We start from the raw sequence: 17,662 nt of genomic DNA on the forward strand, positions 1-17,662 counted from the left end.
ATTTTATGATTTAGATTTTTTAATAATAGGTATGGCAAAAGGGGGGTGATTTAAACTTTTATAACTTTTTTTTTTTTACAATTTAAAAAACTTTATTGATCTTTTTCTTTTTACTTTACTTTGAAGCCCCCCTGGGGGACTTTAACATGCGATGCTTTGATCGCTCCTGCAGTATGACGTAATGCTATAGCATTACGTCTTACTGCTTTTTTACAGGCAGTCTATGAAGCCACCCTGTGTGGATGGCTTGATAGGCAGTCTGCTAAGGCAGCCCTGGGGCCATTCATTAGGCCCCCGGCTGCCATGACACCTGCACGGATCCCCCGATCTCACCGTGGGGGGGCCGTGCGGGACCCCCGAAAAGCGTTCAGGGGATTTAAATGCCGCTGTCAGAATTGACAGCGGCATTTAAAAGGTTAATAGCCGCGATCGGCCGAACGGCCGAGCGCGGCTATTGCCCGCGGGTGTCAGCTGTAATAAACAGCTGACGCCCGCACTGTATGGAGGGAGATAGCGGCGCTACCTCCCTCCATACGTCCTGCAGCTGCAGGACGTAAAAACACTATGGCCCGGTCGTTAAGGGGTTAAGAACCCCTGAGGAAGCTACACTCATAGCAATGTGTGTACCATGTATCACATGGCGGCCATCAGACGGGTAGGATTAAGATCCCCTGAGGTAGCTACTCTTGTAGGGATACCCGGATGTGATATTTCTTAGACGCACATAGTGGTTATTACATTACTTTTTCTTTGCTCTGGTGGTTGGATTCGTCTTCTACTATTTTGATATCTGGATTTTAGTGTTTAGTGATTTCTGTCCGCGGTCTTGAACTAATAAATATGTGATCCTACATTGATTTGCACAATGTTTTGTACGTCCCTTTGCTTTCTTTTATGTTTGCATTGAATGATGTAATATGAAAAAAATAAAAATGATGCTGTTATTAAATATGTATCTTTTTTAACATATCAGTTTTTTACCTTTAGATTTTCCATTTATTAGCCTCCTCAGACGGGCAGTAATGCAGCTCTGAATTCAGGCTTGTAACTTATAGTACCTCAGCTTGTACAACCAGGGCTTTCCTACTACATTTTTCTACTGGTAGGCCTTCTTAAAAAAGTTCCTCAAACAAACCTCAATCCCATCTGAAGTACATGTGCATATAGACGTTTCTACAATTTACATTTGCAGAGACAATCACTTACATGAAACTCAGTGGGGAATCCTGAGATACCCCCGCTGCTCCGAAGACTTGAATTGCCCGATCAGCCACTTGGCATGCCATCCTAGGTGCCACAACCTTAATCATTGCAATCTACAAGACATAAGAGATCAGGAATAGGAACACGATGAGACATTTCACATGCACTGCTGTTTTTTTTATCATTCCAAATAAATAGAGGTCATAAAGGTAGATTTTTCCTGAAAGAAAAGTTTGTAGGGATGACGTTAGTGAGCAGCAAACTGGGATATTCCCCAGGACATCCATTTCTTAGTAGTTACTTCATAATGCAAAATTCTATATGAAACGGCTCAGCTAATTTTGCTCTCAAACATGGTGCTTGCAGATTGAACTACAGTTTCAACATGATAGGTTTCCTCTAAGGGAATCATCAAATCGTAGAGTTGGAAGGGACCTCCAGGATCATCTAGTCCAACCCCCTGCTCAATGCAGGATTCACTAAATCATCCCAGGCAGATGTCTGTTCAGCCTCTGTTTGAACACTTCCATTGAAGAAGAACTCACCACCTCCCATGGTAACCTGTTCCACTCATTGATCCCCCTAACTGTCTAATATCTAATTTGTGTCTCCTCCCTTTCAGTTTCATCCAAAGTCTTTCCTTGTGCAGATGAGAATAGGGCTGATCCCTCTGCACTGTGACAGCCCTTCAGATATTTGTAGACAGCTATTAACCCTTTGCAATCTAATTTTGGATTCAGGGTTTCCTAGGGGGCTTTCTCTTTCTGCCGTTATACAATGGCGCCATCTGCTGGCTAGAGCCAGTACTGTGGTATGGGACATGCTGGAGAGGCCCCTGACAACAGAGCGGCCAGTAATATACAGTAAGAATACCCTGCCGGTCGTCTTCAGACATCAGAGCTGTATAGCCTTCAATCAGAATGTCTTTAGACGTCAGACAGTGGATTGGAAAGGGTTAAGTCTCCTCTCAGCCTTCTCTTCTGCAAGCTAAACATTCCCAGATCCTTTAACCGTTATTCATAGGGCATGGTTTGCAGACTACTCTGCCTCCTGGTAACTCTTTTCTGAACTTGCTCCAGTTTGCCTATGTCCATTTTAAAATTGGTGTGCCCAGAACTGGACATAGTATTCCAGATGAGGTCTGACCAAGGAAGGATAGAGGGGGATAATTACCTAACGTGGTCTAGACTCAATGCTTCTCTTAATACATCCCAGAATTGTGTTTGCTTTTTTTGCTGCTGCATCACAGTGTTGACTCATGTTCAGTCTATGATCTATTAGTACATCCAAGTCTTTTTTGTGCTGCTTAGCCCAATTCTTCCCATTCTGTACGTGCTTTTTTTTAATTTTTCTTCCCCAGATGTAGAACTTTGCATTTCTCCCTGTTAAATACCATTCTGGTAGTCGCCGCCCACTGTTCAAGCTTGTGTAAATCTTTTTCAATACTCTCTCCCCTTCTAGTGTTAGCTATCCCTCATAGCTTTGTGTCATCCGCAAATTTGATATTTCCACTCAATTCTCTCATCTAAGTCATTTATAAAAATGTTGAAAAACACTGGGCCCAGGACAGAGCCTTGTGATATCTCACGAGGTACCATTGAGGTGGATGAAGGTGGTGCCATGGATATTGCCGATCTGGATTTCAGTAAAGCCTTTTCTACAGTTCCACCACAAATGGTGGAAGGACTCATGAACAAAACTACTGAATATTTTTGTATATTATATGAAGGTTTTATATTGGCACGCTATGTTGGCACAATAAGGAACATTTAGAAAATAATTTACGCCACTTTCTGGTGTAAAAAAACTTTTGTGACTTCACGGTTTGCACTGGGTCTGCCATTGTGACTTGTCAGAAGAGGATGCAGTCACCCCAGACCGCATAGTAACTTGCAGGGACCAAAGTGATTGGTCCCTGCTGACATGGGTGGCTGTGATACACCTATCACAGCCATCCATGTCATTTGTTTAATAAATATGGCACACGATTAGTCCTGCGTATCTCCTGTCACTGAGAGAGATTTGTGAAAGGAGAGAGATAGCTATGAAAAATCGTGTGCCATATAGAGAGTCAAAAAAAGAAAGAAAAAAAAACGTTATTACCCGTCATCACCCCGCCATCACCTTCCCTCATACCTCAATTACCCCATTAAATCCCTGTTTGCTTTTTGGGGGGCTATTTTTTTTTTTGTCTACCTCCATTAAAAATTTTTTTAATAAAGTGGATTGTAGGCGCTACAGCGCTGAGCAAGCATACGTGCTGCTCTTTGCGTCAAGCTACGGGAGCGATACCACCAGTGAGTTGGAGGAGGAGGTTTTTTTGAGAGTGACGACTCTACCTCCAGCACTATGGAGGTTGAGGAAGTCGTTGAGGCAGCTGGGCCAAGTAATGCGGCGCCCGCCACTGCGTGGAGTTCCGCAAGTTTATTTACACCGCGCATCCCAGAATTTTTAGCGGCTCCAGGCATCAATCTGGACGTCGCAAATTTTACACCGTTTAATTTTTTAAATTTAATTATTACCGACTGTGTCCTGGAGTTAATTGTCCAGCAGACTAATACATACCCTGGACAATACGTGACCGTGCACCCCACGTTGGTTTATTCAGTGATGTGGACCGCCATATATGTCCCTGAGTTAAAAAAAATTTGGGGACTTGTTTTACTAATGGAACTCGTAAAAAAGTCATTAATACGGTCCTATTGGTCCATGAGCGCCATTCACGCGACGCCCGTATTTGCATCCATAATGCCCCGACGCAGATATGAAAATTATGCTTTTCTTTTTCATTTCGCCAATAATGCCCAAATCCCCCCCAGAAGTGACCCGGCTTATGATAGACTGGGCAAATTAAGGCCCCTTATATCACTTCTACGAGACGCCTTTAAAAACATTTATACCCCCCCAAACAATCTGGCGGTGGACGAGTCGCTCATGAGTTTTAAAGGCAGTTTATCATTTCGCCAATTCATTCCCTCAAAACACGCAAGATATGGCGTCAAGCTATATAAAAATCTGTGAGAGCGCCACAGGTTATACTTGCGATTTTTTTTTTTTTATTTATGAGGGCAGGGATCGACAATTAAATCCCCCCAACTGTCCTGAAGATATTGGTGTCAACGGGAAAATTGTGTGGGACCTCGTGGGCCCCTTTTTAAATAAAGGGTACCACATTTATACTGACAATTATTATACAAGTGTCCCCCTTTATAGAGCGTTACATGACGCAGGTACAGGGGCCTGCGGAACTGTACGCTAAAATAGGGTAGGGTTCCCACAACCCCTGGTTTCCAGGCGTGTAGATAAAGGAGCGTCTTACGCACCGGCCTATGACCCCTTGCTGGCAGTTAAATGGCGTGACAGAAAGGACATTTTTATGCTGTCCACTGCGCACGCAGACACCTCCGTTACAGTTAGGGAGAGGGGGCTGCAGCGGAGAAAACTAAACCGGTCTGCGTCACACAATATAATAAATTCATGGGGGGCGTCGATCTGTCAGACCAAGCTATACAGCCATACCTTGTAAAACGCGAGCGTGGTACAAGAAGGTAGCCATCTACCTGATACAGATCGCTACCTTCAAAGCTCACGTAATTTTTAAATCGTCCGGGGGGGGGGGTGGGGGGGGGGCACGCTGAGCTTCCTCCAGTTTGAGGAGGAGCTTGTAGAGAATCTTTTATTTGAGACCACCACACCACAAGATGCATTGCAATCCGAGGAGGTGCGGAGGCTAACGGAGCACCATATTATGAATCCCATCCCGAGACTGCGAGCAAAAAATACCCCCAAAAAAGTGTCGCGTATGCACCAAGCAAGGGAGGAGAGATACGCAATTTTATTGCCCCCTGTGCCCATCCCACCCTGGCCTTTGTAATTACCCCTGCTTTGAAATTTATCATACCGTTTTAAATTTTATTTCACATATAAGAAACGCCAAAAAGGGGGTGGGGGGTGGGGGTCTTTTTAGGGAATCAATTTTATTTTTATTAGTGCGTCTCCCCAGTTTTTCCTGCTTGAAACAAAGAAAACGGTCTTAAAAGTGACAAATTTGGTGAAAAAAATTGAAATCACATTTATATTTCACTCGCATTATAGTTAAAAAAAAAAAAAAATTGCGTCAGAATGCTCAGTACACCCCTAGATAAATTAGCTAAGGGGTCTTGATGTCAAAATTGGGTCACTTGTGAGGGGCGTTTTATTACTTTGGCAGTTTATTGTCTCTACTAGTGTGCAATGGGGCCTGTAAATTATTCAGTTGTGCCCTGAAATCAAACGGGTGCTCCATACACTATAGGCCTAGCCATGCGCCCTCTAAGAAGATTGGGGCCACAATAAGTATGTTTCTGAGCAAAGGACAAACAGGGGTACCCATTTTGGGGTGCAAGTCTTCATTCATATATGTGCTTAGTTTATTTTCTAAATCGCATTGACTCCTGAAAAAAAACTGTGCGGTTAAAATACTCCTGACCCCCTCATTGAATACACTAAGGGGTGTAGTTTTTAAAATAGGGTCACTTGTGGGGGTATCTATCATTCTGACTCCTATGTGTAGGAAAACAAAGTGTTCCTCAAAATGCTGAAAAGTAATGTTAAATTTGTACGTCTCCTAAATGGTTAAAAAAAAAACGAAAGTTTTTCCAATGTGCGCCCAAAATAAAGTAAACGGATGGAAATATATATCTTAGCAGGAATTTCTATGTTGTGTTTGCACATATTTGAGATATTGCAGTTGGAAATGTGAAAAAAATGATGATTTTTTTTCAAAATTTTCCCAATTTTGGGCTTTTAATAAATAAACACAAATTCTATCGGTCTTTTTTTCCGCCTAAATGAAGTACAACATGTGGCGAAAAAACAATGTCAGAATCGCTTGGATATGCAAAACCTTTCTGGTGTTTTTCCATGTTAAAGTGACACATGTCAGATTTGCAAAATTTGGCCTGGTCATTAAGGTGCAAACAGGCTCGGTCACTAAGGGGTTAAATTACCCAACAGAATGGTAACAATAACAAGATGTGGAGTGTAATAATAACAATATATCCGATACCTCTTTCCGAGCTCGTACGGTGCCAACGGTGTCTATGGCTTTGGCGGCTCTCAATGTGAGCAATCTGGCTTGTTCAATTGCAATGCGACTCTCGGCTATCCAGTGCGCAACCACTTCCTGCGTGACGAAAAACACAAAGACCACATTTGTTTATATACATGAATGTCCATCCTGTAAAGCAAGTTACTAAGGTCAGCACAAAGTATATGGCGGGAAACACTAACCAAAGAGCTCTACATCGTCTCATCATCAGGCCGCGTCATCTGGATGCCTTTCCGTAATCTGGGGTTCAGAGGCCCTTTACACACCAAATATCTCTATGCCCAAAGTAAACCCACATTATAATGACCGATGAGTAAATCTGAATTCTCTTTCCTATTACGTCCCGTATTTTTCTTATATAACACATTGCAGACTAGAATACTTTATTATACATCCTTATTGCAGCCTCAACTGTTTCAGATCAGGAAAGTTGATGCAATTAAGGCAAAGTACATTTCCATAGAATCCAAATAGTAGAAAGACAAAAGTAAAACAATAAATGATACATCTGATGTAGAGCAGAATGCGGTGTGGAGGAATAAACTAAGATTTATCAGAAGTTGTGCGGTCAACATACTCTGTTATTGAACGCTGGCTGCTATATTGTACTTCGTATAGGATTTACCCCAGGAAATAGTCTATTAGCTGCACGTTATGTTACAGAAAAGAGGTAGTAAAAACAAGATTTTGGTGTAACTTACCGCAAAATGTCTTTCTCGTCCTGTCATTGGGGAACACAGCTTTGACCTTGGGTATAGCTCCTGCCACTAGGAGGCAACACTAAGCATAAAAGGTGTTAACTCCTCCCACTAGCTATATCCCTCCTGTAGGCATCCAGCTAATTCAGTTTGTATGCAAGCAGCAGGAAAGGACAATAATAGTTAATACACAACAACAAGGCTCAAAAACTGTAACTCACTGGCCATGTACGACTGCACCGAGCACATGCCAACCAGAGCGTATACGTTACAGTCCTAATCCCAGACTGGGTGGGTGCTGTGTCCCTCCAATGAACAGGACGAAAAAAAGATTTTACGGTAAGTTGTACCAAAATCTTGTTTTCTCATCTGTATCATTGGGGAACACAGCTTTGACTTTGGGACGTTCCAGAGCAGTACCCAAGGGGGGTGGGAAAATATAAGAAGCCGCGTGTGAAACGAAGCGTAATCAGCTTTTTAACCGTGGCAGGCATTACCGGATGCCTAGGCATATGACATGCTCAGGGACGTAGAAGCATAAAGGGATCCTAGTAACAGCCCCCGCTACCCACTGGGACAAAGCTCCAGACAAAGAGCTTCCACGAGACACAAGAAACTGGTGTCACAACCTAATCTGAAAAACATGATGTCCCGGCACGGTAACCTTGTCCTGCCATGAAGCAGAGCCAATGCGAGGATCCCACTTGGGAAACCAAGCACAGGACTTGTGTTGTCGGGAGTACCAGCAGGGATCTGGGATCGAAGTCTCCATTGACGCGGGGTCACGATACCACGTGCCGAGAGGTAATCTGCAACCGATCGATAACAGCTTCTCCTGATGACAGAGAAATTCCACCCGCTAGCGCCTCCTGCTTGGGAGACAAGCAGCCATGGCGAGTAGGACATGACGTCAGTACCATCGGCAATGGGTTAGTAGGAAGCATCTCAGGCGATGCGTTGGGACTACAGTTACCAGAGGGAACAGGAGCTGTAGACGTGGCTCAAAAATACCACCAGTATCAGCCTCAGACTTGGCATAGCCGCGGCTTCCACCTTTGCAGAAAGTCTGTGGCCTTTTTGATGAAGCCTAGGCTTGGAAATGACGTCCCTCTTGGATGTCCACCAAGGCAGCTCCTCACTAATACCACCGCTAATCCAGGCACCAGAAAAAAAGGGAGCGTGGATTTTGCCAGTCTTCATGGAAACCATATCCAAAGCCAGGAAGGGCGAGTGCTAAGCAATGTAATCAGTATCCGTGTAAACGGTTTCACGGTCTCCTGCATGCCATCATGCAGGAAGAACATGCAGCGAAGGATCACGGCATGTTCCTGGATCAGCCTGAATAAAACGCCTTGTCTCCCAGACGGTGCCCTAGAAGACTCAATACTGACCCAGACATGATTTTTTTTTTTTAAACTCACTACCAGCAACTTTCAGCCAAACTGCTTTCAGAGTATCTGTGCAAACAAGAGGACCCTGAAAAGAAAATGGCACCTGCATCATTACTGAGAAACCCCAGCCGATGCTCCACTGATGCCAAGCCCTGTTTAAAAGGAGGCACTTTGGCTATAGAGCAAATTGACTCCTGCCAGAGACTGCAAGTGGGCAACCCTCGGTGAACCGCTAAGCAAGGCTCAACCTCGACCAAGCAGTCATGCAAAACGATGAATCCGGCAAATCCCTGCCCGAGTACTCTTTCCATGGAAGGTACCACAGGTCTCAGCAATGCCAAAGCCATGCAGACACTTATTTAGAACATTCTTGGTCGTAAGACGAGATCTTCTCTGCTAGATGTAATCTCGTACTGCAGCGAGAGCGTACATAGTATGTGGCTCTGGCGGGCCCCGTCCACGTGTCATCATAGACTGGCTGCAGGGGGGCAACAGGGGAGCTACCAACAGGCAAGGCTCAACCCGGTGCAGAGCAGACATAAGGAGCAATGAGTCCAGAGACTCCCTGTGCCAGTACTCCCCTATGAAAGGTACTACCGGAGTCAGCAAGTCCGGAGTAATGCTGACCATTAGTCTGACCACTGTTGTCCGTAAGAGGAGATATTCTCTGCTGGATGTACATCTAGTATCTTACGCACCTGGTACATGGCAATGGCCGCCCTTGTCCGTGTGTCATCCCGAATACGGACACTGTGGCAAGCTGACTGCAGGGGGGGGGCAACAGGGGAGCTACCAACAGGTAAGACTCAACCCGGTCCGGAGCAGATGTGAGGAGCGATGAATCCACAGGATCCCACAGGAGTCACCAAGTCCGGAGTAATGCCGCGTGTTCGTTCTGGACCCAGACCCTGCGCCAAGGCTGCTTGCAGGGGACTGCCCAAAGGGGCAACAGAGGAGCTAGCTGCTAGGCAAGGCGTCAACACAAGCCAGGAACCACGCTGAGGTTGATTGGGCAGGGAAACAAGCATGACTATGGCGCCTCACAATAGAGCATATTGCCATTGCCAGAGGACCCTCTGCACGCAAAAAGACCTGCCGCTGCAGCTGGATTAGACTATCAGTCCGGCCGGCGGCCCCACATCTTGCCCACTGTTCTTTTTTTATTTTTAGCGGCAAAAGAATCTCTGTGGTGGCAATGTACATTGGAAAAAAATGTGTGGCAATAGTAACCACATGCCGCCTGGCTGCATATACCAGGTCGTGTGGACACCCGCCTAACCGCGGCTAGCAATAATGCCACCCAGCGGCTAGTGCCACATCGCGGATAAGCATAATGCTGCAAAGCAGCTAAGCTACGGAGGAGAATGACGCTGCTTATCGCAAGACATACCAGAACAGACATACAGAAGAATGACACAGAACAGAACCTGCGCAGAAATGCAGCAGAATGACACTGCTTATAGCAGAGCAGAGCTACCAGGCATGCAGGAACACAGGACTGCTCAAGAGGAAAACCAGCAAACTCTGACAAGGAGCTGGTGTGTGTGTATGTGTAATATATATATATATATATATATATATATATATATATATATATATATATATATATATAAAATGTATATATAATATAAATAAAGCACAGACTTAGGGAATTGGTTGAGTGAAGCACCACACCTGGCCAACACAATCAACCACACTTGTGAAGCTGACCTGCTAAGAAAACAACATGTAGAACAACAGATCCCAGCAGCCAACTCCAACATGGCCCCAAGGCAGCCAGTGTAGGCATAACACAAGCCGCATGGCAGCCAATACCCTCCCACATGGGCCTGACACAGGAGGGGACCCTATACAGGGGCCGGGCAGCAAGGCAAGCTATTTTCTTACCTGCTCCTTTTTACTCGCCTATCTTCTTTCTTCCTTACTTCCGCCGAGGTAAAATGGCTCTTCAACTCCAGCAGAGCTCTCCCCCTCCATTGCCTGCCCTTGCACGGGGAGAGGATGCGGGCTGCCCGGAAGAAGAAAGGGGGGCTTTATGGCTGGCGGGTCACATGCAGAAGAACCTGGATGTGCCTCCTTGCCCTCTGAAGGGGCCGGACAGACAACAGAGTTTGCACATCCAGCTCTGTTCGCCCTCCTCAGTTGGGGTGATGGGGAGCGTCCTGATTCCCAGTCAACCCTGGCCCATACGGAATACAGCGCATGTGGGCGAGCCATCCACCTCAGACGGACACTAAGCTAAAACTGAATTAGCTGGATGCCTGCAGGAGGGATATAGCTAGTGGGAGGAGTTAACACCTTTTATGCTTAGTGTCGCCTCCTAGTGGCAGTAGCTATACTGAAGGTCAAAGCTGTGTCCCCCAATGATACAGACGAGAAAAGAAAAATTGGGGACATTTTGGAGTCTTTTGGCTACACAATCAATCAATGCCCCTTAGACAGTGTTCACAGACTGAGCTGTTTGTTTTATGGACTCCTAACAGATCCCAATAACCCAGCTGTATAGCTAGCTACATGCAGGTTCCAAGCCCGGATAAATGGGGAAGGGTGGACAAAGCAATGGATCACAGCCAGACAAGGATAGGAAAGCAAGCAGAATGATGATCCATAAAGTGACTGAAGGTCAGCCTGGACTGAAAGGATAATCATCATCAACAGATCCCAATATTAGAGCGAAAGGATAAGTTTATTGGGGAAAACTGTAGAATTCAGAGGGGGCCCTAGTATCCTGTAGGCCATCTGCAGCCTGGATATATGAGGAGATACACTCGGGCATGGAAACATACAGGCTACGCATGGTATCCTGCGGTACATTTGCTCACAGATGTTGCAACTGAGGCTCTAGATCTTGCGTACTCATAGGCTGCTGAAGTTGGCATCCCAGCAGGTCCCAAATGCTCAATCAGTGATAAACCTGGCAGAGGCATTCCTGGGAAAACCTCGCTGCGTGTGGATGAGCATTATCCTGCCAAAAAACACCTTTTGAAAGCCAAGTCATGAGAGGCAACACCTGTGGCCGCAGGATTTCCTGCACATATTGCTGAGCTGTTGGTGTCCCTTGATCACTACTAGGGATGACGTTGTATGCGACAGCTTCCCAAATAATTACACAGCAAAAGGCAGAACTCGCCACGAAGCCTCCATACTCAACATGACCAACTGTTAAAGACGATGCGGTTCTAGTCCGTAGCAGTCTAGAAGGTTTCTTGTTCATGACACCATTGCAAACAAAGGTGATAGTGTTGGGGTGTTAATGGCAGGACATGTAATGGGCACCGTGACACCAAGTTTCCTTCTGCTAAGTCCCCGGAAATGATCTGGGCAGAAGCAGGGCTCTGTAATGAAAGTGCCACCTGTGTAAGGATGGTGGACAATGGAACTGTTAGATCCTCTTGTGCTTGGTGGTGGATCAAACAATTTTCTGTATTGGTGGTCTGTCTGGGCCGTCTGGAGCTTGATCATCCTGTGTGCATACCCTCATGTAACCACCGGTCCCAACATTTCCTAACAACTTGGTCAGATTGGCCTAGATGGTGGGCAATTCAATTCAATTCAAGCAGAGTTTTGCAGCAATACGACATTAGATTGCATTATTTTTTTCATCAATGAGTGTATGTAGTTCACTATAAAGTCCACTAGTGGTGCTCTCACATGGTTACAAAATTGGACCTTAAAATGATTATATTGTTCACCCTGATACACTGATCAGCCACTGACAGGTGAAATGAATAACCTTGGTTACCTTGTTACACAGGCACTTGTTAAAGGGTGAAATATTTCAGAAAGCAAGTGAACAGTCAATTCTTGAAGTTGATGTGTTAAAAGTAGGAAAAATGGGCAAGTGTAAGGATGAGTGACTTTGACAAGGAGCCAAATTGTGATGGAAGGACGACTGGGTCAGAGCGTCTCCAAAAGGATGGGTGAGGCTTTCCAGGAATACAGCGGTTATCATCGACTAAAAGAGGTCCAAGGAAGGACAACCGTTGAACCCATGGGTTATATGTAATCAAAGCTCATTGATGCGCATAGGGTGTGAAAACTGGCCCAAATTGCTGAGAAAGTTCAGCAGCTTGATGTGTACATGGGACTGCATAACTACAGACTAATCAGAGTGCCCATGTTGACCTCCTGTCCACCACCGAAAATGCATATTATGGGCAGATGAACATCAGAAGTGCACTATGAAACAAAGGTAGAAGGTGGCCCCGAGACTTATCTGGGGAAGAGATGGCACCAAGTTGGCGAAGGCAGCATGATTACTGTAAGCGATATTCTCCTGGGAAATCTTGGGTCCTGGCATTCATGTGGATGTTACTTTAGGACATATCATCTACCTAAACATTGTACAGACCAGGTAAACTCTTTCATGGCAACAATATTCCCTAATGTCAAAAGTGACTTTCAGGATAATGTGCTCTGCCACACTGCTAACATGTTCCAGAACTGCTTTGAGGAACATGATAAAGAGTTTAGATGATGACTTGTCCTCTAAACTCCCCAGATCTCTATCCAATGGAGCATCAGTGGGACATGCTAGGAAAGAACTCTGATCCATGGAGGTCCCACTTTGGAACCATAGGACACCTTCAGGGGGCTTCTGGAGTTCAGGCCTCGATGGGTCAGAGCGGTTTTGAAGACCTCCACAATATTAGGTAGGTGCTTTTATTATTATGATAGATGCAGAAGAAAATGGGGGGAGCAAACCTGTAGCACTTGTGGGGCCAGAAATATAGGCCGTGGGATAAAAACAAGTGTGGCATGTTATAGTGGTGCTATCAACCAGATGAACGCTTCGGTTAAAGGGGTTGTCCCGCAGAAGCAAGTGCAGTTATGCACTTCTGTATGGCCATATTAATGCACTTTGTAATATAGATCGTGCATTAAATATTGGCCATACAGAAGTTATACACTTACCCCCTCCGATGCTGGCATCCCCGTCTCCATTGCGACGACCAAACTTCTCCACTGGTCGCCGCAACAGTCGCGCTTGCGCAGAGAAGAATCCTCTTCTGGAGGGTCCGGCCTCACGAGCTGAGTCCTGGCTCCTCCCCCTTCTCAGCGTCATCACGTAGCTCCGCCCCCGTCACGTGGTGGCGATCAGCCAATGAGGTGGCTATAATCGGCAGTGGAGCTCAGACTGGAGAAGAACATCCACGGTGCACTATGGGAGAAGACCCACAGTGCACCATGGGAGAAGACCAGCGGTGCACCTTGGGAAATGACGGCGGCCATCTTGGAAGAAGATTTTATAACTTCATGAAACAGCTTCATGGTAAGTAGAAACGCTCTAAAAAACCGATTTACATGGGTAGTTTGTGATGCTTGCCTAACATGGGGGACTGGGATGTGAAAATTTTTTCGTTTCGGCCGCGGGACAACCCCTTTAAGTGGACATAAGCGGAAATGGATGCGAGAAACAACAAAAACTGGTGACACGGAGCAACCTTCCAAAAACTAATAAAAGGGGAACTAAGAAGGGGTAAACTAAGAAGGGGTAAAATTCACATTCCCCTTTATCTTAACAACTAGTAGCAAAAATGCATTTTGGAGCCCCTTGCAGCCAACTAAAGCTGGACTGAAGAAGGGGTCTTGTGATCCGAAACATGTTTTATTACTGCTGGTTGTTAAAATAGAGGAGAATTTGGGTTGCACCCACTCTTGTCCTTTAGTCGTCTTTGGATGGTTGCGCCATGTTACCAGTTGTTGTTGTTTATCGCATCCACTTCCTTTTATTCTTACGGCTGATCAGATCAGCATTTGTATGATCACAAAATGAAAAAACTAAGATTCTCCTTACATGTTGGTACAGCTTTTTTCCAAAGGTGGTCCTCTGTGCAGCTCTGGCACACATAAGCTGGAGAGCATTCTCCGCTGCTCCAATGATCCTCATGCAATGATGTATGCGACCAGGACCAAGGCGACCCTGGGCAATCTCAAAACCCCTGCCCTCTCCTGGAAAGGAAGAAGATGTCATACAACAATGCAGAGTGGCATAAACTGTCTCATGTAGGGTACTCGCTGGGGCATCTGGGACCTTTATGAGATGGGCATTAGGGGCACATCCCATTGTAAGTAACAATATCATAAACCCATTTAAATAAAATATGATGAGTTGGCGCTAATAAATCCTGCAAGTTGGATACAAATATGTAACGATTTGTAAATATATTTCATCGAGGGTTTGATAGTCTTATTCCTTCATTCACAAAAACCCAAATAACATACAGATGAATGAGACCTAAAGAATGTATAGAGCAACCCACAATTGTGTCACGAGACGCTTATGGAGTGACAAAGAGAGCACCCTGTTGAATGCAGAATTTAAGTGGTTAAACAGTCAGCGGTCACAGATTTTGCAACGGCGGCTGCTGCTGCCGGAGCGGCGCTGCAGGTTGGGTGAGTTTGACGCACGGCCAGCGAGCCATATCAAATAAGGCGGTGGGATGGATTCGTCCTGCGGACTTAGTGTTTGACGTGTGTACTAGACCAGGGGTCCCCAACTCCAGTCCTCAGGGACCACCAACAGGTCATGTTTTCAGGATATCCTATAGTAAGAACACCTGTGGCAATGTCTGGGGCGCCGACAATAATTACATCACCTGTGCAACACTGAGGAAATCCTGAAAACATGACCTGTTGGGGCTCCATGAGGACTGGAGTTGGGGAACACTGCACTAGAGGGATGAGAGGAGGTGAGAAGAAAAGGCTGCTTGAGGATTGTGTAGTCGGGCCACGGAGCAGGTCCACGTCCTCTATGGCCTTTACAGAATTTTATAGTGCACAGATGAACCTTCACCTTAAAGGGTTTTTTTAGGGAGAAAACTATTGATGACCTATACTCATGGATTTCAACGAGAGCCGTGCCTGCAGTTACAAGCGCCGGCCACTACACAGGGGTTGGCGCGGAGTCTTCCACTGCTTCCACTCCAATCCCTGTGTATTTGCAGTGCTGACAGCGGGCGCCCGATCAGCTGATTGGTCGCGGTCCCGAGTGACGGACCCCAGCTGATCAACTATTTATGACCTATCCTGAGGATACATCATCAATAGTATTCTCCCAGGAAAACCCCGTTAGGCAAATTGTAATTCCAGTAAACAGCCTCATCACTGGTGAAGGAATCACATTATATTCCACCTAACAACTATATATATATACTCCAACAAGTAAACCAACTGTAAAATAAAAGTGAAAGGAAGAAGAGGCAACATGAGGAGGAGTGAGTCATTCTGTTTACAGGAAAGACCTAATGAAAGGCAGACAATTGTACCCGGTTGTTATCAAGACGGAGCAAGACAGTGCGTGTGCACATACATACACGGGTCATACACAGACAGCACGGCCTGCACAGAGCAAATGATCATACACACATACACAGACCGCACGGTATGCACAGAGCACATGATCATACACACACACAGACCGCATGGCATGCAGATAGTACATGACCATACACACATACACAGACCACACGGCATGCACCTAGCACATGATCATACACACACATACACAAAGCACATGATCATACACACACATACACAGACTGCAAAGCATGCACAGAGCACATGATTATACACATATACACAGACCACACAGCATACACCTAGCACATCATCATACACACACACATACCGAACGGCATGCACGGAGCACATGATCATACACATACACACACAGACCACACGGCATGCACAGAGCACATGATCATACACACACATATACACAGACCACACAGCATACACCTAGCACATCATCATACACACACACACACACACACACACATACACAGACCGAACGGCATGCACGGAGCACATGATCATACACATACACACACAGACCACACGGCATGCACGGAGCACATGATCATACACACACATACACAGACCACATGGCATGCAGAGAGCATATGATCATACACACACATACACAGACTGCACGGCATGCACAGAGCACATGATCATACACACACACATACACAGACTGCACGGCATGCACAGAGCACATGATCATACACACACACAGACTGCACGGCATGCACAGAGCACATGATCATACACACACATATACACAGACCGTACGGCATGCAGCTAGCACATCGACATACACACATATACACAGACCGTACGGCATGCACGGAGCACATGATCATACACATACACACACAGAGCGCACGGCATGCAGAGAGCACATGATCATACATAGACATACACAGACCACATGGCATGCACCTAGCACATGATCATACACACACACACACAGACCGCACGGCATGCACCTAGCACATGATCATACACACACAAAGTTCTGGAAGGAAAGTGCCTGTTGATGGACTGCTATTTACTAGTGACAATAAATGAAAATGAGAAAAAATATGTTTTCTGTAGATAAAAACTGCTTAAAACTTCCCTTTAGGTCCAGGGCCCCGGTCCTCAGTCTGTGGTACGTGCAACCCATAGGATACATACCAAGAGGGAGATTTATGAAGATAAGACAAGTGTAAAAAAAGATGCAAAATCTGGTGCAAGCCCCACTTGAGCAAAAGTTTGCAACTCTTTGCAATCTCTACCTGCCCATGCGGCTCTTTTGAAAAGTGTAGCTTGCAGGGAGGGGTGTGACGGCTCCATCCTGCCAAAATTACCGTATGTATAGAAACTGGCTTACATTATACCAGAAAATCGACACCAACTCCCAGCTGGTGCCCAACTTCCTGCGCCTCTACATACATTAGGCACATCAGGCACCAGTGGTCTTAATAAATCCCCAAAGACCTGTGGATGTGCTTTCGTAGAAGTTGCAGCACATGTGTAGTGGCCCAGAGTTAACAGGGCCCCTCCATAATGTTATGTATCTTGTTAGTGTTTTGTTTGTGGAGTGCATCAAGATATGTGTATTGCTTGGCTGCAGGACTGAATGGGTTAATGTCTATATTCTGTCCTGTCTGAAAATGTAACATTTTCTATGTGTCATGTGACGTTGTGGTACATATGAGTTTGCTGAATGCAAAGCAAGTAGAGAGAGTCGGTGAGATTCTGAGAGAGTGAGCGAATGCCGGAGCCATGGAAGAGTCGGAGAGGTGGCCAGCTGCTTCCCCCAGGGACCAACCCTGCAGAGACTACTTGTAGCTTTCATGTGTAGAGAGTGAAAACCCGGATATGATGGAAACGCGTGGATGTGCAGCACATGTACCGTTTGCATCTGGAGGAATGGAAGACCGCTACTAAGCGAGAGGAACGTGAGAGTATAACAGCAGAGAGAGAGAGTTTGCCGGGAAAGAAATCTAACT

General features: G+C 45.6%; 1 protein-coding gene across 1 annotated transcript in view; it reads right to left on the reverse strand.

Annotated features, from left to right (window-relative positions):
- Positions 1 to 17,662, reverse strand: part of LOC136586483 (acyl-CoA dehydrogenase family member 11-like) — a 90,156-nt gene that overhangs the window by 5,617 nt on the left and 66,877 nt on the right. The window contains exons 10-12 of the mRNA XM_066584594.1: positions 14,179 to 14,333; positions 6,251 to 6,367; positions 1,207 to 1,316 (exon numbers count right to left, since the gene is read on the reverse strand). Coding sequence (XP_066440691.1) covers positions 1,207 to 1,316; positions 6,251 to 6,367; positions 14,179 to 14,333 — 382 coding nt within the window. The remainder of the gene's footprint in view (positions 1 to 1,206; positions 1,317 to 6,250; positions 6,368 to 14,178; positions 14,334 to 17,662) is intronic.

This window comes from Eleutherodactylus coqui, chromosome 12 (assembly GCF_035609145.1).
Source record: "Eleutherodactylus coqui strain aEleCoq1 chromosome 12, aEleCoq1.hap1, whole genome shotgun sequence".
NCBI lineage: Eukaryota > Metazoa > Chordata > Amphibia > Anura > Eleutherodactylidae > Eleutherodactylus > Eleutherodactylus coqui.